Source organism: Nuphar pumila, chromosome 6 (assembly GCF_984573655.1).
Source record: "Nuphar pumila chromosome 6, dmNupPumi1.hap1.1, whole genome shotgun sequence".
NCBI classification, from domain to species: Eukaryota; Viridiplantae; Streptophyta; class Magnoliopsida; order Nymphaeales; family Nymphaeaceae; genus Nuphar; species Nuphar pumila.
The window spans coordinates 134,960,235-134,983,214 of NC_143254.1; the positions used below are offsets into that span (position 1 = coordinate 134,960,235).

General features: G+C 46.4%; 1 protein-coding gene across 1 annotated transcript; it reads right to left on the reverse strand.

Annotated features, from left to right (window-relative positions):
* Positions 1–19,097: 19,097 nt before the first annotated feature.
* Positions 19,098–22,569, reverse strand: LOC149836366 (uncharacterized). Its single transcript, XM_090009168.1, has 4 exons — positions 21,748–22,569; positions 21,343–21,603; positions 20,196–21,119; positions 19,098–19,901 (listed from the first exon to the last, which is right to left on the reverse strand). Exons 1-4 carry the CDS (start codon positions 22,208–22,210, stop codon positions 19,429–19,431), a joined length of 2,121 nt encoding a protein of 706 aa, XP_089865294.1. The 5' UTR covers positions 22,211–22,569; the 3' UTR covers positions 19,098–19,428.
* Between the last annotated feature and the right edge of the window lie 411 nt (positions 22,570–22,980).

Consider the following 22,980-nt stretch of genomic DNA (forward strand, 5'->3'; position numbering starts at 1 on the left):
TTCAAAGTCAAATTGGTCTTTGAAATTGAATTCTTGAATCTTTATAGAATTGGATAAGATCTGATGAAGAAGAAGAAACACTTTGAATTTTAAAAAGGAAGTTTTGAAAATATGATGCAGTTCTACCCTAAATGATGAATGAATTTAAATTTTGAAATTAGATTTTGAAAATTGTATTTCATTCTTTACATGAATTGAAATAAGATTGAAGATATAATACATCCTTGACTATGGTCATTGAATGTATCATATAATAATCTATATTAAAACTCAGGTGAAGAATGAAACATATTTTGTGCTTTTATAGAGTTTAAAATGGAATTAACTCTCAACATACCCTGACTATGGCCATTGGTATATATATTGAATTAATTCTAAGTTAAGCTCTGATAAAAGGTGAAATATTTGAAGAATATGATGATTTTTGAAAGAGGATCCAGTGTGGATCTAGTATTATTTCATAAAAGATAAGAATATTAAGTCTTGTTTACACCCCGACTATGGCCGTTGGTGTAAATCATCAACTTAGAATTAACTTACCTTTTATGAGATGGTGCACGTGTCATTCGTGTTTCACCATTGTGGGAATTTGAGAAATGAAGAAAAAATGCATGAAAACAAGCAAATCATGATTTTACAATGCTCATTCATTCTACCTAAGGCAGGAAATGTAAATTTTTATTCCAATCTAACTATTACAATGGATAAAATCAAATGTACAACCCTAAGTGATGATATCTTTTCCATATTTCCTGTAAAATAACCAGGTTAGTAAAAGGGAAAATCATATATATATGAAAATTAAATGATGGAAATGATAAAAGGATGGAAAAGATATCTATATACTTACATGCATATATATACATACATATATATAGGTATATTCACATAAATATATATATCAATGTATAGGCATATATACATATATATACATATAGAGATATATTCAATGGAGAGATGTGCTGAGGGACAGATTATGTCCAGGTTGCTGCAAGCAACCCCTTTCAGTAATGAAGGCAGTTTGTGATAAATAACGAAAAAAAGTGAGGTACATGATGTCGGAAAAATGTGAATTTCTAGGTGCAGCAGTGAAGGTGTTCATTTCAGCTGGTGACAGCAGCTGGTGGAAGAATGCTGATGATGGGTTAAGAATAGGGCTAATGTAGATGCACAGAAATTCTGTGTAGCAGGGAGGCTGCAAATCATGTTGGCAAAGGTAACAGTAGTACGTGGAAGTGCAGGTACCACGGCCCAACTGCTGTATAAGTCGAGCAGTGAAATGGAGAAAGTTTAAGGTGGTCGATGAGGTGGGCATGTATGGAATATAGTGAGAGACAGATGGATATTTGAATGACCAACACAGGAGTGCCTAACCTGATGCAAATGTTAATAAACGAACCATCAAATAAATTGATAAATCAAATTCAGCGGGTGGATAACTTGAATTGCCGAATCAATTTATCACAACATATTCTCCTGGCGAGCCTCCTTCAGCAGCAACAAATCGACCATCAACGGCATCGTGACAATGTATGATGGCTGCATTAATACAATGAATGTAGGGGAATTGATACTAATGACATATACTGTAAGATGAGAAAAAGAAAACTTTCCAATTTACTACCATTTGATATACTTGCAATTTTCCTCACATCAGGAGAAAGGAACAGTTATACCTCCACTTGAAATGGTTTATGATATCTAAAAGGAGATATTGAGAGGTTTGGTTCATATAAAAGACTTGATCAGCTAATCCTCCAAACTCCAGATGGTTTCTCCTCTTCGCAGTGACAAGTAGCCTTCCAATGAAAGAAAAATTTTTGACAGATGGAGGCAACTAAAATTTCCATTGAGTCGGCCTGGGCCTAATGAGGCTTAGATGAACAACCGATTGTCAAGTTAGACATTGGACTTGCTGAGGTTCAATAAGCAAAAAAAATAAAAAAAAAAAATAAAAAAAAATGCAATAAAGCAATATGGAATAGCTGTTATGATGCTACAGGAGGTTTAAACAGGTCCAGATTAAAAAATTTTGAAATCTCATATCTATAACACATCAGATTTGTACATAAAGTGGATGATGCTTAGGTAAACAATCAGATCAAATCACATACCATAGACAAGAACCTGTCAAATGTTCTATGCTAACAGTAGAACATGAATATTATACAGCGGAATACCAAACATAGATGTTATATTGCAAAACTGAAATGATATGTGGTGACTCAGCGGAAGTCATAGCCATGAAAATTACAACTAAATGTAAAACAGGAAAGAAAAATACAGAACACCAACAAGAGGTTGCAGAAACTGGCGAAGAGAATCCTCAATGCTTGGGATTGGTCCTCACTGCTTTCTTTGTCACCCAGTAATAGATCTATAAATATTTCGGATATGCTTTCTCTTCATATAGCTCTCTAATTGAAGATATCTTTCACATGGCTCTTCTTGAAATTTCTCAACACTCAAAGTGCCAGAGTCATCTGTATCTGCAACCTTGAAGATATTTGAAATATCTTCCATGATTTTATATTGACGTGCTGTAGCACAGTCCCCAATTACACATACATAGTCACATCCCTTGACTTTCAGCCATGGATTTATAGCAAAAACCTATCTATCATACTGACCAATTTGATCCATGAAATCTCATTATGACAGGAGAGGCTCCAATACCTGTAGACCAGATTATCTTCTCATATGGAATTGATGATAACTCTTTCTTGCCCTTACTCTTCATATTGATGGACTTGTCAGTTACTTCAACAACTCGATACCCTATTTTCACATCAATACCATCTCTCTGGCACTTTTGCTCCGCAAATGTGCTGACTCTTTTGTCAAACATGTTCAAACTACGATCTCCAGACTGGACAACTGTTATTTTAACCAAGTTTTGGATAACAGGGTATAACTTCACCAAATCCTCACAGACAAAGTCATACAATTTTGCAGCAAACTCCACCCCAGTGAGACCTCCACCAACAATAGAATGAAAAATAACTTTCCTTTCTTCTTCACTTAGATTTGGAAGGTGAGCAACATTTAACCTTTATTCTAAAAGAAAACTAACTACACCTCTATTGCCAACTACAACATCACATAATGAACGGATGAGCATTAACTCAATATTCTTGTCACTAGCCAAATTTTTTTTAGAAAGAACCAATCAAATAGCACATGCAGGAGCATAAAATACAGGTGATATTAAAAAAAAACCAAATATCAGCTGGAACATAAAGCATGTAACAACATTTACAACACTGTAGGAGACATGTATAAATTGGATTCCACACATAAAACAGGAAACTAGAATTAGCATGCCATACCTGGTGCCATCTGATGTTCTGATAAAATGTGTAACCCCCTTGGTTAACATGAGAATCAAAGGGATAAACACGTTGAACTGAAAAGCTTAAAGTGTAGGATAATAAGCAAAATGTGTAATGCATTTAAGATAAAAACCTTACAAATGCAGTGAGCCATGACTGTGATAAATGACAAATAACTATGTTGGATGCTGTTGTGCTGAATCAAAGATGCAAAAAAAAAAAAAGTTGATGGGTGCCACATAAAGCCACCGCTGATGCAAGGGCATGTAGATATGTGTTGTTATGAAACATTAAGAAATGCATACCGTGAGATAATCACATGTGATAAAAAAAATGAATAAAATACGATAGGCATACCGACGAGTACGATGAAGGAGATAAATGCGATAAAATAAAAATGAAGGCAGAAAAGAAAAAAAAAGAAAAAGAAAAAAATAAAGATAAAACAGAGGGTCACGTAAATCATGAAGATGGAGAGATATACGCCATCGACCTAACTATAGGGCTATGCATAACCATGAATCAATAATGGGAATGAAAATACAGAAAATTGAGCAGTAAACATACATAAAAAGAAAAGCTATAAAAATCGAGGCAAATCACGAATAAAAAAGGTAAGATGTCGGAATAGGGGATTCCATTTGCTATAGCAATGAGGGGTCGATTCTGCTATATGCAGGTCGATCCCACCCGTGATGCAAAAAAAAAAACTCAGAAATTCGTAAAACAGAAAGAAAGAGGGAAGCGGCCAGAAATCCTTACCGTGGCTTTGCTGTGGGATTCGTCGGCTTCCTTCAGCTGTTCAGGGGAAAGCCAGGGGATATTTCACGATTACCTGGGAGGTAAGCTCAACTGTAGATTAATCGCTTGAGATTCTTGCAAGGGAGGCCGACTTTCTTCAGCTTACTTTGTTTTCGCATGATTTTGCTAGAGGATTGAAAGGGGATCTCTTCAGTAGAGAGGGGAAACGCCAAAGAGAGGAAGCATAAGACAGATGGAGAAGAGGGAATTGAAAAGAACACGATGAGGAGGTGAAAACGGGCCCCGGAGAGAGAGCCTTGCGTGCTCTTTTAAGGGAAGGGAAGAGGATTCGAGAAGAAGGTCGTTGGAGATGAGCGGAGGAAGGAAGGGTTCGTGCGATGGAGGGTTTGGAGATGGAAACCGAGAAGGGGAGAGAGGCAAGAGTGAAAGAGAGGGGGGCGATTAGGGTTTGTTTTGTAAAAAAATTTTGGTTTATTCCAAAAAGAGGCTCCCTAAAAAAAAATTCATAAACATGGTTTAAAACTGTTTTTTTTTAGCAAAATCGATTTTAAAAAGCTTAAACTTATTCATTTTTTTTTTTTTGAAATTTTCCATTTTTTTGTATTTTTAAAAGAAATCCTAGAGTTTTACGAGAAACCAAAGGTCAAAACTAATTTTTGGTGTTTTTGCAAAAATATTTACAAAAGAGAATTTTTCTGAAAATTTTAAAGCCATTTTGAGAAAATTTCTTCAGAAATGGGTTTGGATCCGGTTTTTGAGGAAATATGGATTTAAAATCCTGGATTCGGATCCGAAATTAATTTTGAATATACCAATGTGGAATTTAATTCAGAAAGACTAAAGAATGAGCTTTGAAACTGCTTTGATTTTCTCAGAAAATAGAGTCGGGGCAAAAGGGTCATTTTTTTACAAAATTTTGAAAAATTTGGGGTGTTCACAACAGGCATGCCAAGTAAACTACTTGATTCTTTCTAGAATGAGTCTACCCAAAGAATTTACATTATGCAATTTCAAAAGGATCACAAAGAGTAAAACATGGATCAACACATACTTCTTCAGATACGCAAATATGCAAAAATAATTATTCTATCTCAGAAGTCTTATTTTATTTAGTTCATACATACTATTCATGCGACTTTCCCCTACCTCGGGATGTCTTGCAGCTGCGTGCGTCTACGCGTGTAGATGATACGAGGCTCGGGCCGCGGAGCCAGAGCGAGGGTCCGATGCGAGGTCTGCAACAGTGCTACGTTAATTATCATGCGGAAAGTAAAACAAACAATCCTGCCTACAGGAAAAAGAGAGACAATAGGGGTGTGCCCCTACTGGCCGAAAACAGACAAGCGGTGGGGGAACAAGCCCCAGCCTAAACATAGCGCAGTGGCAGGGGGTCACCCCTGCCGACGGCCACCAAGTGGCAGGGGCTGAGCCCCTGCCAACGGCACACAGTGGCAGGGGCTGAGCCCCTGCCGACAGCAAAGGATGGCAGGGGGCCAGCCCCTGCCGGAAGCATAAGGATGGCAGGGGGCCAGCCCCCTGCCGAAAGCACAGGTCGGCAGGGGCCAACCCCTGCCGCCAGCACGAAGTGGCAGGGGCTGAGCCCCCTGCCGACAACACAGGTCGGCAAGGGCCAGCCCTGCCGACAGCACCAGACGGCAGGGGGCCCAGCCCCTGCCGAAGGCACAGGTCGGCAGGGGCCAACCCCTGCCGACAGCACGAAGTGGCAGGGGTTGAGCCCCCTGCCGACAACACAGGTCGGCAAGGGCCAGCCCTGCCGACAGCACCAGACGGCAGGGGGCCCAGCCCCTGCCGAAGGCACAGGTCGGCAGGGGCCAACCCCTGCCGACAGCACGAAGTGGCAGGGGCTGAGCCCCTGCCGACAATACAGGTCGGCAAGGGCCACCCCTGCCGACAGCACCAGACGGCAGGGGGCCCAGCCCCTGCCGAAGGCACAGGTCGGCAGGGGCCAACCCCTGCCGACAGCACGCAGTGGCAGCAAAAAGGTGTGCCGCAGGGGCCACCGGTCCCCTGCCGGCACTCCGGCGATTCGCAGAGGGAGACGGGGACGACAGGGGCCGCGTAGGCCACCTGTCGGGGCCATGGCGACACAGAGAGGCGGTGGGAGGCCGCGACAGTGGCTGTGAGCCACCTGCCGGCCTCCCGGCGAGGTGACAGGGAGGGGGTCGCAGGGGCCTCAGGTCCCTTGCCGGCACCCCGGCGATCCCCAGCGAGAGAAGGGGACGACAGGGGCTGCGCAAGCCACCTATCGGGGCCCCGATGGTACAGGGAGGCAGTGGGAGGCCTGCGGCAGCGGCTGTGAGCCTGCCGGCCTCCCGGCGAGGTGACAAGGAGGGGGGTGAGGAAGAAAAGAGGGAGGAGAAGAGAAGAACGGCGTACCTGGGGGGGTGGTTCCCAGCGTCGGCGGCAGGCGCAGCAGGGAAGGAGACCGGCGAGGGGGGGGAAAGCTCGAGAGGGCTGCGAGAGGGGGGCGAGACTCCCCTCGCCCTCCAACCTCTCTCTTAAAGGCGAAGGGGGGCACCGGAAGGGGAAACCCCTGGTGGGTTTCCCAAATCTTCCCGCAAGAGAAGGGGGAGAAGGGGGGGTGGGTAGCGGCGCCCGAATGCTCGGGTTTTTCTTAAAACCCTAACATAAAAAGGGGCCCGGGTCGGGTCCGGACCCGACCCGGACCGGGTCCAAACAGATTTTTTTTTTTTTTTTTTGGAATTTTACATCCTACCCCTCTTAAAAGAATTTCGTCCGCGAAATATCTATTACCTTGAAGAATCAAAATACAGGTCAGGATATTTTTCCCTGATATCGTTCTCAGGTTCCCAAGTACATTCGTCAATCCCATGATGTTGCCACCGAACTTTTACAAATGATATGGTCTTTGATATAAGTACTCGGTCACGACGGTCGATGATCTCCACTGGTCTTTCTTCGAAAGTCAAGTCCCCTCTAATGTCCACATCATCATAATGAATGATATGCGATGGATCGTGAACATACTTCCTCAACATGGATACGTGAAAAACATTATGGATCTGAGCATACTGCGGAGGTAACGCCACGCGATAAGCTGCTTCTCCAATTCGCTCCAGGATTTCGAACGGTCCGACGTATCTAGGACTCAGCTTTCCCTTCTTCCCGAACCGAAATACGCTCTTCGTCGAAGATACCTTAACAAAAACCATCTCACCAAAATCGAAGGTAAGCTCTCGTCGGCGTCTATCTGCATAGCTCTTCTGCCGACTCTGAGCGGTACGGAGTCGTTCCCGAATCATCTGCACTTGTTGAGTATAGTGTTGCAAGACTATAGGTGCCTCCAATTTTCGCTCGCCAACCTCGTCCCAGTAAACAGGTGATCGACATGGCCTCCCATACAAAGCTTCGTATGGGGCCATCCCGATGCTCGCATGATAGCTGTTGTTATACGCGATCTCCGCCAAACTGATGTGGGAATCCCACTCTCCCTTCCAGTCCATCATACAGGCTCGAAGCATGTCTTCCAAGGTTTGAATCGTACGCTCCGACTGCCCGTCCGTCTGAGGGTGAAATGCAGTACTAAACTTTAACTTTGTGCCCAACGCCAACTGAAGTTGTCCCCAAAACCTTGAAGTGAATCTAGGATCACGATCGGAGATAATCGAGACTGGAACACCGTGCAATCTCACAATCTCTCTAACATAGAGATCAGCAAGACTATCTAACGATTGGTTGAGACGGATAGGTAGAAAGTGAGCCGTCTTGGTGAGTCTATCTACGATCATCCAAATCGCGTCATGCTTCCTCCGCGTCCTCGGAAGACCGACTATAAAGTCCATGGTAACATCTTCCCACTTCCATAGAGGGATCTCTATCTGCTGCATGACCCCACCGGGTCTCTGGTGCTCGATCTTGATTTGCTGACACGTTAAACACTTCGAGACATACTCAGCCACGTCTCGCTTCATACCGTTCCACCAATAACTGCGTTGCAGGTCCTTGAACATCTTCGTGCTACCCGGGTGAATTGTGTACCTAGACTTGTGGGCTTCCGCAAGAACTTCATCTCGAAGAACCGGGTCATCAGGAACCCAAAGGCGCTCCCTCAACCATATACTTCCATCCTCCTTCAGACGAAAAGGTGTATCTGCCAATATCGCTTGAGCCTTCAACTTTTCGTAGCGTGCATCCGTTTTCTGTCCATTGATGATCCTCGCAAGCAGCTCAGGTTGAGCAACAAGGTGAGATAAGCCGATTAAACCTTGAGTGACCGCGAAAGGTTCCCATGAGGCTAGGTCTTCGACCAACCTCCATCCAGCAAATAAAGCATTAATCGAAACTTCCGGTGCTTTGCGGCTGAGAGCGTCAGCCACAACGTTCGCCTTTCCTGGGTGGTAGGAGAGGGTGAAGTCGTAATCCTTGAGGAATTCAAGCCAACGTCGTTGTCTCATATTCAATTCCTTCTGTGAAAATAGGTACTTAAGGCTCTTATGATCGGTGAATGCTTCAAACTGCTCCCCATACAAGTAATGTCGCCATATCTTTAGTGCGAACACCACCGCAGCTAACTCTAAATCATGAGTTGGGTAGTTCTTCTCGTGAATTTTAAGTTGTCGAGAAGCGTAAGCGATCACCTTCCCATTCTGCATCAGCACGGCCCCTAGGCCTGACCCAGAGGCATCGGTATAAATCACGAACCCGCCCTTACCAGAAGGTAAGGTCAAAATAGGAGCACTGGTAAGTCGCTCCTTCAACAACTGGAAACTTGCCTCGCACTTCTTGTCCCATAAGAATTTAGCCTCTTTCTTCAGTAACTTTGTCAGGGGTAACGCAATTTTAGAAAAATCCTGAATGAATCTTCGGTAGTAACCTGCTAGTCCAAGGAAACTCCTGATATCACGCGCGTTCTTTGGTTGTTGCCAACCAAGCACAGCCTCCACCTTTGCTTGGGCCAACGGACACTCCTTCTTTAGAAATAACGTGTCCCAAAAACATAACTTCCTCGAGCCAGAATTCACATTTAGAGAACTTGGCATACAAACGTTCCTTTCGCAAGGTCTCCAACACCACTGTTAGGTGCTCTCGATGTTGCTCTCGACTTTCTGAGTACACCAAGATGTCGTCGATGAACACGATCACGAACGTGTCCAAAAATGGCTTGAACACCCTATTCATCAAGTCCATGAAAGCTGCGGGGGCATTGGTCAGTCCGAACGGCATGACTGTGAACTCGTAATGTCCGTATCTCGTCCGAAAGGCCGTCTTAGGAATATCCTCATTCCTAATTCTGAGCTGATGATATCCAGACCTAAGATCGATTTTCGAGAAAACCTTGGCCTTCTGCAACTGATCGAACAAGTCTTCGATACGCATCAATGGGTACTTGTTTTTTATTGTGGCCTGGTTGAGCATTCGATAGTCGATGCACAATCGCAAAGTCCCGTCCTTCTTCTTCACGAAGAGCACAGGAGCTCCCCAAGGAGAAACGCTGGGGCGAATGAATCCTTGATCCAACAACTCCTGCAACTGCTTCTTGAGCTCCTCAAGCTCAGCTGGCGCCATCCTGTAGGGTGCTTTGGAGATTGGTGTCGTACCTGGTAGTAATTCAATATTGAATTCTACCTCACGAGACGGTGGAAGTCCCGACAGCTCTTTAGGAAAAACGTCGGGGTAATCGCGAACAACATCCAGCTCACCGATGGGAATAGGCATTGTATCTGACTGGATAACACTAACCAAAAAGGCAGTGCATCCCTTCCGCAAAAAGTTCTGCGCCTTAAGCGCCGAGATCCTCCGGCTTTCTCGAACAGGTCTGGGAATTCTGAATTCTACTCTCGAAGAGCCTGGAGGTGATAAAACGATCTTGCCATCACGGCAAAAGATCTTGGCATGATACTTGTGCAACCAATCCATGCCTAGGATGACGTCAAATTCAGTCATCTCCAGCAGGATAGCACAAGCAGGCAAGTGCCGCTCTGCCACAACTACGTCCAATTCAGGTATGAAAGTGGTGCAAACCGTGTTCTTCCCAACGGGGTTATACACGTCTAATGCATTAACAAGCGTTTTTACCGTTATATGCAATTGTTTTACGAATTTTACTGAAACAAACGAATGTGTGGCACCACAATCAAAGAGTGCAAAAGCTGCTTGATCAGCAACAAGAACGGTACCTTGAACGAGATCCCCTTTGGCCAATTGATCGACCGTGGCTGCATAAACTCGACCCGGCTCTCTGCCACTGCTTGGTTGTGCTCGCTGTTGTTGCTGATGAGGTGGTCGAGGAGGCTGAGATACGTTGCCGGTTCGCTTGAGGTCATCTGCTGCTTTCTTTCGGCAGTCGCGTATGAAATGGCCCATCTTGCCACAGTATAGGCATCCGCCAGTGTCCCGCGGACAAGATTGTCCCACATGAGGCCTCTTGCACCTGGGGCAGTTATCACTCGACGGTTGCCTGGGTGGTGGAGGGCCCTGTTGTCGCTGGCGTTTTGCTGGAGGAAACTGTTTCTTCCCTGCTTCAGTCTTCTCTGGGAAAGGTGGTCGTTGCTCTGCGCCGCCGGAAAATGTCTTCTTCTGCTCACCACCTGACGCGGTTGACTTCTTGGCTTGCAAACTTTTTGAACGCTCCCAATCCTCGTTCAGTAGGATGGCTGCTGCTACTGCCGCAGGAAAAGTCGCGGGCATGCTGGTGAGAACCCTATGCCTGAGTCCTTCCTTCAGTCCGCGAATAAACTTCCCGGCACGCTCATGATCATCCTCGAATAGGTGAGGACAATAGCGCTCCAACCGTTGAAATTTGGCGATATATTCGTTCAGGCTTAAGCTTCCTTGGCACAGCTCCAGAAATTCCACCTTCTTCTTTTGCCTCGCATGAGGAGGAAAATAGTTTCCGAGAAAAACCCTTCGGAAAGCCTCCCACGGGATCACCTCAGCACACGGAAACTGCACCTCCCGCGTAGTGTCCCACCATTCGCGAGCATCATCCTTCAAACGAAAGGACCCGAACATCGTCTTCTTATCATCAGGAACGGACAACACTTGGAACACCCGTTCCACCTCTTTAACCCAACTCTCCGCCAAGTCAGGATCAACCTTGCCCGAGAAAGTAGGAGGGTCTAGCTTCAGAAATTTCTCATATGTGGCGGTTGGTGCATTCCCAGCAAGGGAACCCGGATCCTGATGGGGACGACCCTGGTTACGAATCGCCTCAGCTAAGGAGTTGAGGGTATCCATCATGAATCCCCTCTGTTCACGCAACTCATCGGCCATGCTGTGGCTTGAGTTTCCCGCCATCCTTAAAAGCAACCAAGATAAAAAATCAAAAATACTGAAGACGTACCAGTAGGCATAAGTATAGAAACAAAGGCAATAACATAAATCTTTATTCCGATAGTCAAATATTTAGAATCCAGCTGTGCTGGTACATAAGCAAAAGTTATATTCCGCAGTTATAAATGAGTTCACAGACTCCAACAAAACTGGGTGCGTGCTACCTCCCCTTAGGGACGACTAGAGTACTTCCTAAAATATTCCCTTCTATTGCCTGTGCGCCTGAATCTGCGCTTAGGGGTGAAGGGAAGTGGCTCATCGTAGGAGGGCTCCTGCCCGTAAAGGGGCGTCGACGGAGTATATTCCGGTGAGCCAAGGCTATAATCTGAAGAATCCGTCGCAGGTGTATATGTGGGTGATACACCGCCCACTGGGTCTGTCGGTGGTGGCGGTTGCTCCCCGGCAGTCGAAATTGCGATCTTGTCGTCATGCTCAGCCTTGTGGAAGCAAGCATCCATGGTGTGGCCTGTTTCTCCGTAGAAACCACACTCCTCTGCTAACTCAGGGGGAACAAAATCTCCCGATGACTCCTGTGGTGTCTGATGGTGCACCCGAATGTGTGAAGGCACGAAACCACCTTCTCGAGCATGCACTTCAGCCCATGCTGTTGCCAAGGGTATCTGGTAGGCGATCGGTAGTGAGAAGCCTTGCTCATCCGTAAAAATGGGTAGAGGAGGGCGGTTAGCCCAGTAACCAACCCCGAACATCTCACGTCCGCCCCTCCCCCTTACGGAACGACCACATACACTACGCGTGCTCCTACCGCGAATATCATTAAAACCAGTAACTGGATCCATATATCCAACGGTACTACGAATAAGACAAGAATATCATTTAGTCTAAACATGCTATGAAATATCAAAGGTTTACTTACAGCGCGATGGGATGCTCAATAGTCAAGATTCACTTCTTTCTGATCTGGCTTTGATACCAAGTTGTAACGCCCCAAAATTTCGACTTGTGATTTCGAAAACCTTATCGAAAAACCTTTCAAAGATTTAAAGTTTTATATTTAAAAACAACAGCGGAAGACATTTAGAAAGGAACACAAGTCAACAATCCTGGGTACGTTAGCTGAAAAATCATCATTCACATGTACAACATCTTAAAGGAATTTAAGAAATAAAGCAATCGATTAAAATCTGCAGTTTATTACAAAATGGGTCTTTTATTCCAAAGTTCAATAAATCTAAGAAAAACTCCAAAAAGTCCCAGAGCCGATCCGCCAGCAGAAAGGAAATGAATCTTGATCCACGTTGCACCACGCCATCGGCCGCCAGTGAAGTCCTACTCCTCACCTGCCCATGAAATGGGTCAGTTTCGTAACAAACTAGTAGGTGCACGAACAGATAAGTAGAATGAAAATAAAACAGGACATTCATAAGATAGGCAATTATGATATTTAAGCAGTTAAAGCAGTTGTAGTCTATTCTAGCAAATGTAATAAGTGCAAAGAGAAGCAGTGTAAGTCTCAGTCATCTATATCTATTCATGAATATCTTATTTAAGTTCTGATATTAACTGGCCTGTGGGTACGCACAGACGCGAAACGTAGAAACAGCCGAGACCAATCCGGGGGTTTATTATGTCAGGTGTTTTCATTAACCCGGATGACTGACTGAGTCCGCTCCTAAGGGGACGGTCAGTGACCAAGAGAGTAAATCCCCAAAGGCATTCGTGGCCCATGGATGCATCCAACTTCTGCAGAAGTGCCTGGGAGTTACCACCTAGGATAATTTATGGTAATCCCAATTCCCCTAACTCCGATGACTGGGGAAAACCGAGTCTTTTGCTCGTGGGGTGGTTGTTAACAACCTGTCCATCGGAGTCTTTGTACCATCCATCCTCTCCCTTGATGAACCGTGAAGATCGGATGGGTACGACGGGGGTTTCTTAACCGCCGTCCCATCCTACATGCTCTGGTCCATTAGACCCACTCGAGCATCTTGCCTGTGAAGGCGAAATGGTCACCATTTTATGTGATCTCAGCATTTTGCTAATAGCATTCATCGAGGTTGCCACAACCTCATCATCCCACCATCGTAACCCACATGGGACGTACTTGTCCAAAAGTACGATCGTACCTTCCTAGAGGTACAACTACGATGAGAGGGCAACATAATGGTTTATGATTTCTTTTGGTTCCTATATGACATGTTTTGCTTTTCTGAGCAATTGGCCTGTGGGGGCCGATATTACCATATCACAATCAGTAAATTATAGATTTCACCCTTCAATACCCTCCATGATCTTACATAAAATTCATACCGTACCTGCCTTTAAGGTTTGGTTATAATGGCAATTGCAGTGGTTTTGAGTCTCTTCACAAAATCTATCTTAAGTATGCAGTTTCAAAGGAACAAGCATGCATAATAGACAATTATGAGTTAAGTAAATGTACACGTAAACAGGCATGCCAAGTAAACTACTTGATTCTTTCTAGAATGAGTCTACCCAAAGAATTTACATTATGCAATTTCAAAAGGATCACAAAGAGTAAAACATGGATCAACACATACTTCTTCAGATACGCAAATATGCAAAAATAATTATTCTATCTCAGAAGTCTTATTTTATTTAGTTCATACATACTATTCATGCGACTTTCCCCTACCTCGGGATGTCTTGCAGCTGCGTGCGTCTACGCGTGTAGATGATACGAGGCTCGGGCCGCGGAGCCAGAGCAAGGGTCCAATGCGAGGTCTGCAACAGTGCTACGTTAATTATCATGCGGAAAGTAAAAGAAACAATCCTGCCTACAGGAAAAAGAGAGACAATAGGGGTGTGCCCCTACTGGCCGAAAACAGACAAGCGGTGGGGGAACAAGCCCCAGCCTAAACATAGCGCAGTGGCAGGGGGTCACCCCTGCCGACGGCCACCAAGTGGCAGGGGCTGAGCCCCTGCCAACGGCACACAGTGGCAGGGGCTGAGCCCCTGCCGACAGCAAAGGATGGCAGGGGGCCAGCCCCTGCCGGAAGCATAAGGATGGCAGGGGGCCAGCCCCCTGCCGAAAGCACAGGTCGGCAGGGGCCAACCCCTGCCGCCAGCACGAAGTGGCAGGGGCTGAGCCCCCTGCCGACAACACAGGTCGGCAAGGGCCAGCCCTGCCGACAGCACCAGACGGCAGGGGGCCCAGCCCCTGCCGAAGGCACAGGTCGGCAGGGGCCAACCCCTGCCGACAGCACGAAGTGGCAGGGGTTGAGCCCCCTGCCGACAACACAGGTCGGCAAGGGCCAGCCCTGCCGACAGCACCAGACGGCAGGGGGCCCAGCCCCTGCCGAAGGCACAGGTCGGTAGGGGCCAACCCCTGCCGACAGCACGAAGTGGCAGGGGCTGAGCCCCTGCCGACAATACAGGTCGGCAAGGGCCACCCCTGCCGACAGCACCAGACGGCAGGGGGCCCAGCCCCTGCCGAAGGCACAGGTCGGCAGGGGCCAACCCTTGCCGACAGCACGCAGTGGCAGCAAAAAGGTGTGCCGCAGGGGCCACCGGTCCCCTGCCGGCACTCCGGCGATTCGCAGAGGGAGACGGGGACGACAGGGGCCGCGTAGGCCACCTGTCGGGGCCATGGCGACACAGAGAGGCGGTGGGAGGCCGCGGCAGTGGCTGTGAGCCACCTGCCGGCCTCCCGGCGAGGTGACAGGGAGGGGGGTCGCAGGGGCCTCAGGTCCCTTGCCGGCACCCCAGCGATCCCCAGCGAGAGAAGGGGACGACAGGGGCTGCGCAAGCCACCTATCGGGGCCTCGATGGTACAGGGAGGCAGTGGGAGGCCTGCGGCAGCGGCTGTGAGCCTGCCGGCCTCCCGGCGAGGTGACAAGGAGGGGGGTGAGGAAGAAAAGAGGGAGGAGAAGAGAAGAACGGCGTACCTGGGGGGGTGGTTCCCAGCGTCGGCGGCAGGCGCAGCAGGGAAGGAGACCGGCGAGGGGGGGGAAAGCTCGAGAGGGCTGCGAGAGGGGGGCGAGACTCCCCTCGCCCTCCAACCTCTCTCTTAAAGGCGAAGGGGGGCACCGGAAGGGGAAACCCCTGGTGGGTTTCCCAAATCTTCCCGCAAGAGAAGGGGGAGAAGGGGGGGTGGGTAGCGGCGCCCGAATGCTCGGGTTTTTCTTAAAACCCTAACATAAAAAGGGGCCCGGGTCGGGTCCGGACCCGACCCGGCCCGGGTCCAAACAGATTTTTTTTTTTTTTTTTTTTGGAATTTTACAGAAAGTCTACTACTGGGTATATCTTCTTACTTGTTGGGGGCGCGATCTCTTGAAGGAGTGGGAAGCAGACGACCACTGTTGCTCACACCATGGAGGCAGAATGCATAGCATTGTATGAGACTACTTCGCAGGCCATATGGTTAAAGAATTTCATATCATAGTTAAAGGTGGTTGATTTCATCAAGAAGCCACTGAAGGTCTATTGTGATAATGAAGTTGCAGTGTCCTTTTCGAACAACAACAAAAGTACCACGTCATGCAAGCATATGGATCTAAAGTATTTTGTTGTTAAAGAAATGACAGAGAATCATCTAGTACATATTATTAATATTGGTATCAAATAGATGATTGTTGATCCTCTTACTAAAAGGCTAGCACCATGATTATATTCCGAACATGTATTGAAGATGGGCTTGTTAAATTATTTTTGACATATGCATATGAATAAAGTGATCACATACAGTTTATTAATTCTCATTGTAGTTGTTGTTAATCTTATAAGGATTAGAGATTCAACTAAGGATCTGTAGAATAGATTTGTAAAGGCCAATTTATTCATCAAGTCATTCCCATAAAGTTTACTAGTTTATCATTGGAACAAGTGGGAGAATGTTGGGATAAGCCACGCATCGTGGCAGTTACCCACAATAAGGTAACTTTCCTTTTCAGTGTTCCTTGTGATAAACATAAAGGAAGGGAACTGTTACGCTAAACATTCCCTTGCTACAGCTATAAAAGGGTATCCATGAGTGACCCTAGACATAACGAGCATATAGAGAAAAATCAAGAGAAAAACATAAAAGAAGGGTTAAGGCATAAATTACCTTTTTCTGAGCGTTTTTCATAAAGAGAGGGAAGAGGGATTCTGCTCACCGACTACTGAAGGAGCATGCGCTCATCCGAGGGTTGCAGTCCGGCTGAGAAGCGAAGCTCACCCTGTTCCAACCACCAACCATCATTCGATTCCTCGATGGCCATCTCAGGTACGCCTTCCACTCCCTTTTGTTGTGCCTTTCTGGAGGATCCTCAGCAGATAAGTGATGAATGGAGATTAAATTGGTCGAACATTTGAATTATTAAGTACATGCAGCTTAGAGGGCCTTTGCAAGTCACACGAGTTAAAATTTTGGTTCACCTAAGCGTGCAAAAGATTAGTGGGTGGGCTTTTTTTTTAAAGTTTTCGTGAGATATTATAATTGCTTGGTCACACAAAACTATCTTGAAGTCCCGTTAGGGGGTGGCAATCGGGTCGGGTTGGTGAGTCGACCCGACAGGTCAACATACCTCAACTGGAACCCGGCTCGTTTAATAAATGGGTCGGTTGTGGCAAACACGAACCCGACTCGTTTATTAAACGGGTAACTCGACACGACCCGCCAACCCGTTTAATAAACGGGTTGGGTCGGGTAAACGGGTTGGCGGGCGAGTTGGGGTCGGGTTCAGGTAAACGGGTTGACCCTCCCGCCTAACCCGTTTATTAAACGGGTCAGCCGGGTTGGCATACCCCTAACACGAACCCAACCCGTTTAATAAATGGGTTAGGCGGGTCGACCTGTTTATTAAACGGGTTAGTTTAAGCCAAACCCTAACCCGCCTAAGAGGCGGGTTGGCGGGTAGTGTCAGGTTTTGCCACCCCTAAGTCCCATTACTCGTCACGATCCTAATATTATTTTCCTCTCTTTTTCACATCATCGTCGTAGGATCATCTTCATCGTCACTTTTCTTTGTCGTCATCATCATAGTTATCATCATCACTGCCTCTCCTTTTTTTTTATACTATCACTCCATGCGTCATAATCCCTTTGACCGTTTTCATAGTATGTTTTGGAGGTGGGATAAGATGGACAAATTAGCGTGAGAAATTAAGTATCATTTTTTTTAAGAAGGGCCTGGGTGTCGGTGACCTCACTCAAACATTACTCACTTGAGGGAAAAGTTTTGCCACAAAAAAAAGTCATTTTTTTTTGTCAAGGGTTCCAACACAATGAAAATGTTTAAAACTTCTTGATTTCCATATGAAAAGTTTCTCCATCTCAAGAAATGGAGAAACTTTTCATTTTATAGCTGCTCTGGCTGTATATGCTGCTTCATTTCCCTCCATTTGCAGAGTCAAACCCCTCGGCCCTCCCCCCATTTTTCAGTAGAAGAACCACTAGGAAAGTGCCACCCGGCCAACAAAGATGGCATCACGCAGCCAACTACTCGCCAGATTCGACTTTCCAGCCAAGATGTGCCTAGTCAATGATTTGGCTGGAAGAGGGTGAAAAGCAGGGTGTTGATTATGAAAAAATCTGTCCTCCCAACATTTCTTTCTTCTTTTTTCTTTTTAATGAGGTTTTCTGACCAGAATACATGGAGACTTTGTTTTTGTTTAATTTTTAGTCACCTTTTTATTTGAATGGCAACTTCCTTATAGCCACTCTTTCGATATTGCTCTTGGTTGACAAATAGATTGGATTTCTTTTAGTTTCTCTATTTATGCATATGAGAAGAGTTTTTTTTTTTCAACTCTTGGGAGCCTGCAAAGGCACGCTTGTGCTTTTAACACATCAATCAAGTGTCTCAGTAGAAGACACTTAAATTCTATGTAACAAACTCATTTTAAACAGTACAACATAAATTCACAAAAACAGGCATACAAACGCAAACATTCGGTAGCCAATTTCAAACTTTAAAAAACCCACCTCTGTCTGCCTATTACAGAGGTTACAGAAAATACTACAAACGTCTGTATAAAATTTTTACAGTTTGTAAAAAAAAATTGTCAAATGCCATAAACCGTTTGTGACTCAATTTAAGTGTTGAAGGTGAGTAGGACTGACTGCACCTTTTGCATTGAGTTCGTGAAGACTTATATACAAGGGAACACCTAGATAGGATAAAATAAAGCCTAAGGTGGGTGAGGTTGATTATGTGACTAGTGATTAGGTGTAACCACCATGGAGCAGTGAACCACCACTTAATAGTTTAAAGAGAACCAACTAAGAAACATAGGCACATCATATATACTAGAACTTTGATAATGTCTGACAAAAACCTTTACCATGAATGCAAAACACTTAGCATCACATTACTCCATGCAATTTCATTATTAGAAAGTAGGGCAGATGCAGTTAAAATATTTGATTCTGACATAGTAAAAGTAGTTAAAACATTTAGGAAATGGTAGGCTCTCATTGATGTTTTAAGTGGTTAGGCACAGATGTTGGAGAATGTGCCTCCCTTTCCCGAAGCAAGGATAAAGACTGGGACCATCGCCCAGCTCGTTCATCGTAAAAACGGAAAAAAGAATAGCAGTGTATTAGAGTGGTGGGAGATATGTTCGTGCAGTTTGAGTGGATGAGGACTATATTTTTATGAAGCACGTAATTCAACAGGTTACTTATGTATAGCCGTGCCTAAGGACAAAGATGTTTATACCTGCCTCAATGGTCAATTTTGCCAATGGAAGAAGAGAGGATGAACTTGCACGGGATACACAGACCGAGACAGAGAATTGAGAAGCATGAGCAACAAAGATACACTCCAACGAGTTTAGCGTTGGCTTGCTTTACATGAAAGCTACCTAAACATCCCCGGCAGCTTCACGGTGTCCTACCACCAGGGTCCCCCAACGGAGAGAAAGCAATCACTACCTTGGGGTGCCCAACGAGGGGGGTAATAATAGTGATAAAAAAGGATACAAACATGAAATGGTTCTCTGAATGTAAAATAGCCCAATTAGCAGGAGGCAGTCAGCGATACATTCCTGGTCCTCCTCCCTCAGTCATCCAAAAAAGGAACGATGCCGTCAGCTGAGAGCTGATCGATCAAATGAATCAGCTGTTACGGCTGCTGAGCTCTTGGACTACGGTGCACATGGCTGGCCTGTGGCTCGGCAGTTCACTCGTACAGCACAGCGCTACCCTCACCATGCTCGTGGCCTCCGTCGAGGAGTAATGGCCTTGCAGCTTTGGATCCATGAAATCTCCCAGGTTCCCCGATTCAGCGGCTTGCCGCATTGATAGAGTGACCCTCCTCTTGCCCGACAGGATCTGTAGCACCAACACTCCAAAGGCATAGACGTCGCTCTCCTCTGTGAAACGACCAACCGTCATGTATTCAGGGGCGAGGTACCCCATGGCAGCACTGGCCTTGAGCGTGGAGAAGACAACATCATCAGCCAGAAGTTTGTGCAGACCCGAGCCCGAGAGCAAGGGATTGAAGTGTTGATCCAGCAGAACTTTTTCTGCTGATATGTTCTGATGAACCAACGGAGGCTTATCGATATTCCCATGCAGGTATTCGATGCCTGACAACACAAAACAGAGAAGCAAGAAGAAGAAAAGATGAAAATATCGCGTCGGAACAAAATCGTTTCCACAAATGCAAATGTCCATCCAGTGATCCAAAAGAAAAGATGAAACTGATAAGAATGCGCTGTAATCTTCCATCCAAATGCGGAGATCGTGCATTTACCCAACTTGGATTTAATTTGCAATTCAGGGAACCATGGAGTCTGCCAAGCATTAGCAGAACGAAAACGAAAAGGCAGTAGTTTCAATAATAAAAACAATAAGAGAGGGAGACAGAGAGCACCACGGACCTTTAGCAATGCCATTGACGATCCAAACCCGGGCAGACCACTCGAGCGTCTTTCCACCATCGTCGACTTTGGTGTCGAGATAGTCAACCAAGCTACCGTTGGGCACTAAATCGTAGAGCAGGAAACACTCCCCCCTTCCCCTGGAGCAACAGAAGCCCCTCAACTTGACCAGATTGTCGTGGCGGAGAGAGGCAACGATCTTCAAACCTTTGAGGAAGTCATCCTCCTCCATCTTGCAGCTCGTCTTGTTGATGGTCCTCACGGCAATAACAGAGCCATCCCTCAGGATTCCCCTGTACACGGCAGAGAAGTTGCTCCTCCCCAAGAGATTGACTTCAGAGAAGTACTGGGTCGCCGATTCCACCTCCTCCAGATTGAATCTGAGGAAGTGGAGAGGATCCTCCGAGCGAAAAGCACCCACACTGCTGCTGCTGCTGCCGCCGCAGTTGTGGCCTTCATCCGCCAGGGGATCCCACCCGTGGGAGTACTCGAGGCTGATCAAGGGGGAGGCGCTCTTCCTGCTGAAGTCCTTGACGGTCATCACCTCGGTGCTCATGCGGCTGTCGCTCGGGTCGAAGGTGCTGCCGATCTTCTGCTTCCGCCGCCGATACCACGAGAAGAGGAAGAGGCTGCACACCAAGCTCCCAGCAGCAAGGGCCACGACACCCACCAACACTGCGACCCTCGGAGCTTTGGAGGAAACGGGGGTGGAATTCTGGAGGCAGCTCCTTCCGCCGCACCTTGTGGGTTGCTGAACATTAGCAGACTCGGGGATCTTGGGAGGAACGTCCCCATAGGGTTGAGGCCTTACGGGTTGTTGTGAAGAAGGATCCGAAGAAGTGCAGGCTCTTAGGTTGTCGTAACCCACACCACACAGATCCTTGTTGTTTTCGTAACGAAAACCTCCCTTCAATCGCTTAAAATCTTGGTGCGCGATTATCGTATGCGTACAGACGTCCACGCGAGGCGACGGAGCAGCGAAGGAACAAACATGAAAAGGGGAGGGGAGAAGAGAGAGAGAGAGAGAGAGTTAGTATCGTCATCGATTGTTGACGTTGCGTGGTACTTTAATGAAAATAAAGAACATAATCGAGGAAAGAATAGAGGGAAAAAAAAAGGAAACAAAAGCAAAGGGCATGGGAGATACCACTTGAGACGGTGCCGGAGAGACTGTTGTTGCGGACATCCAGATCTGTCAGCTGTGAAAGAGAGGCGAGTTTGCTGGGGATGGAACCGAAGAGCTGGTTGGAGCTCAAATCCAGCCGAGTCAGCAGCGCCAGATCTCCAAGCGTCGCCGGGATGGCACCCGTCAATCGGTTGTTCTGAAGAGCCAAGACGCTTAGCTTCTTCAGCGACCCCAACTCCTTAGGAATGCTCCCCTGTAGCTGATTACAACAAAGCTGCAACGCTGGGCGAGGGAGAAAAATATGGGCGAAGACAAAAAGAGAAAAAGAAACGAAAGACCACAACTTGCATTAGCTAAATCTCGTGTTCATCCTGCAGAGAACCGAAACAGAAACAATGAAAATTGTAATATGTTTTTTCTTTTTACCTTGAAGGTTGGGCATGGATTCCAGCTCCAGAGGGATGGAGCCGGAGAGCCCATTGACGTTGAGGTAGAGATCGGTGAGCTGAGTGAGGTTGGAGATCTGCTTGGGTATCTGGCCCCTCAAGGAGTTGTAGTGGAGGTAAAGCCCGGTAAGGCTTGTGAGACCGGACACAGATTCAGGGACAGAGCCCGAAAGCCCCTTCCCCTGCAACGATATGTTGGCGACCTTGCCCTGTTCATTGCATGCTACACCCAAGAAGGAGCCCCTGCAAGGGTCCCCGTCGCTCGTCCATGAGGAGAGAATCCGACTCTGAGGGTCCAAAGCCGTCTTCATCTCCATCAGAGTCGCTATCTCAGAAGCAGTGACCCCGTGGCCCATCCTGAAGCCATAAGCCCAAAGCCACAAGAAAACCAACCGGAGGAGGATATGACGAGCTTCGCAGTTAAAGACGCCCATAATGCTCATCACATCGAAGGACAAAGGAAGAGAGAAAACAAAAGGAAAGGAAAGGAGCGTTATAGTCCGTCCCTATGCCTTCCCTCAAAAGGATTCCTGCATCTGTGCCTTTGCCAAATCCCTCTCTTCTTTGTCTGCTGGTCTCTAGAAGAGGTATAGACAAGGATGGCAACCCGAACAGCGGAGAAAGAGAGGCCACTATCTTCGATTAAACACGCAATGAAGGGCACGGGATAAAAGCAAAGGCAAAGGTGTGGTGGTTCATCCTGTTCTTGTTGTTCTCTGGGAAAAGCTTGCTAAGCTTGGAGAGAGTGAGAACAACAACGATATCGTCTGCAAATCGAGAGGAAAGGCAGAGAGAGAGAGAGTTCTCTTCTTTATTGAATCTCTCTCTCTCTCTCTCCTTGGTATTTACGCTATTGTCCCTACCTTTACCTTACCCGTCTTCCAGAAGCCATTCGACCGTCTGAACTTACCCAACCCAAGAGGAAAAGAGTACGATAACTGCTTCGTCGATAGAGGTGGGTCTGCTTTTGTCGTCAACACTTAATTAGAATTCATGGAGTTGCTCCACTTAGAAAAACTCGAAAGCCCCCTTGTATCAATCAATGTCGATAAAATAAATTAGGGTTTTATGATGAGAAACGGGACGGACAAAACAAATCGGTTCAAGGAATTGAAAAAAGAAAATATGTATGGGAGGGAGGGAATCCCGTTGAATAAGGAAATGCAACCCATTTTCCGAGCCCAACGATTCCAATTCATCTTTTTCCGCTGTT

Coding starts and splice junctions, on each gene's coding strand:
- LOC149836366 (XM_090009168.1), bottom strand. CDS start 22,210: ATGAGCATTATGGGCGTCTTTAACTGCGAAGCTCGTCATATCCTCCTC. Junction 21,604..21,747: donor ATCCATGCCCAACCTTCAAG/GTAAAAAGAAAA, acceptor TCCCTCGCCCAG/CGTTGCAGCTTTGTTGTAAT. Junction 21,120..21,342: donor CTCCGGCACCGTCTCAAGTG/GTATCTCCCATG, acceptor TCGCGCACCAAG/ATTTTAAGCGATTGAAGGGA.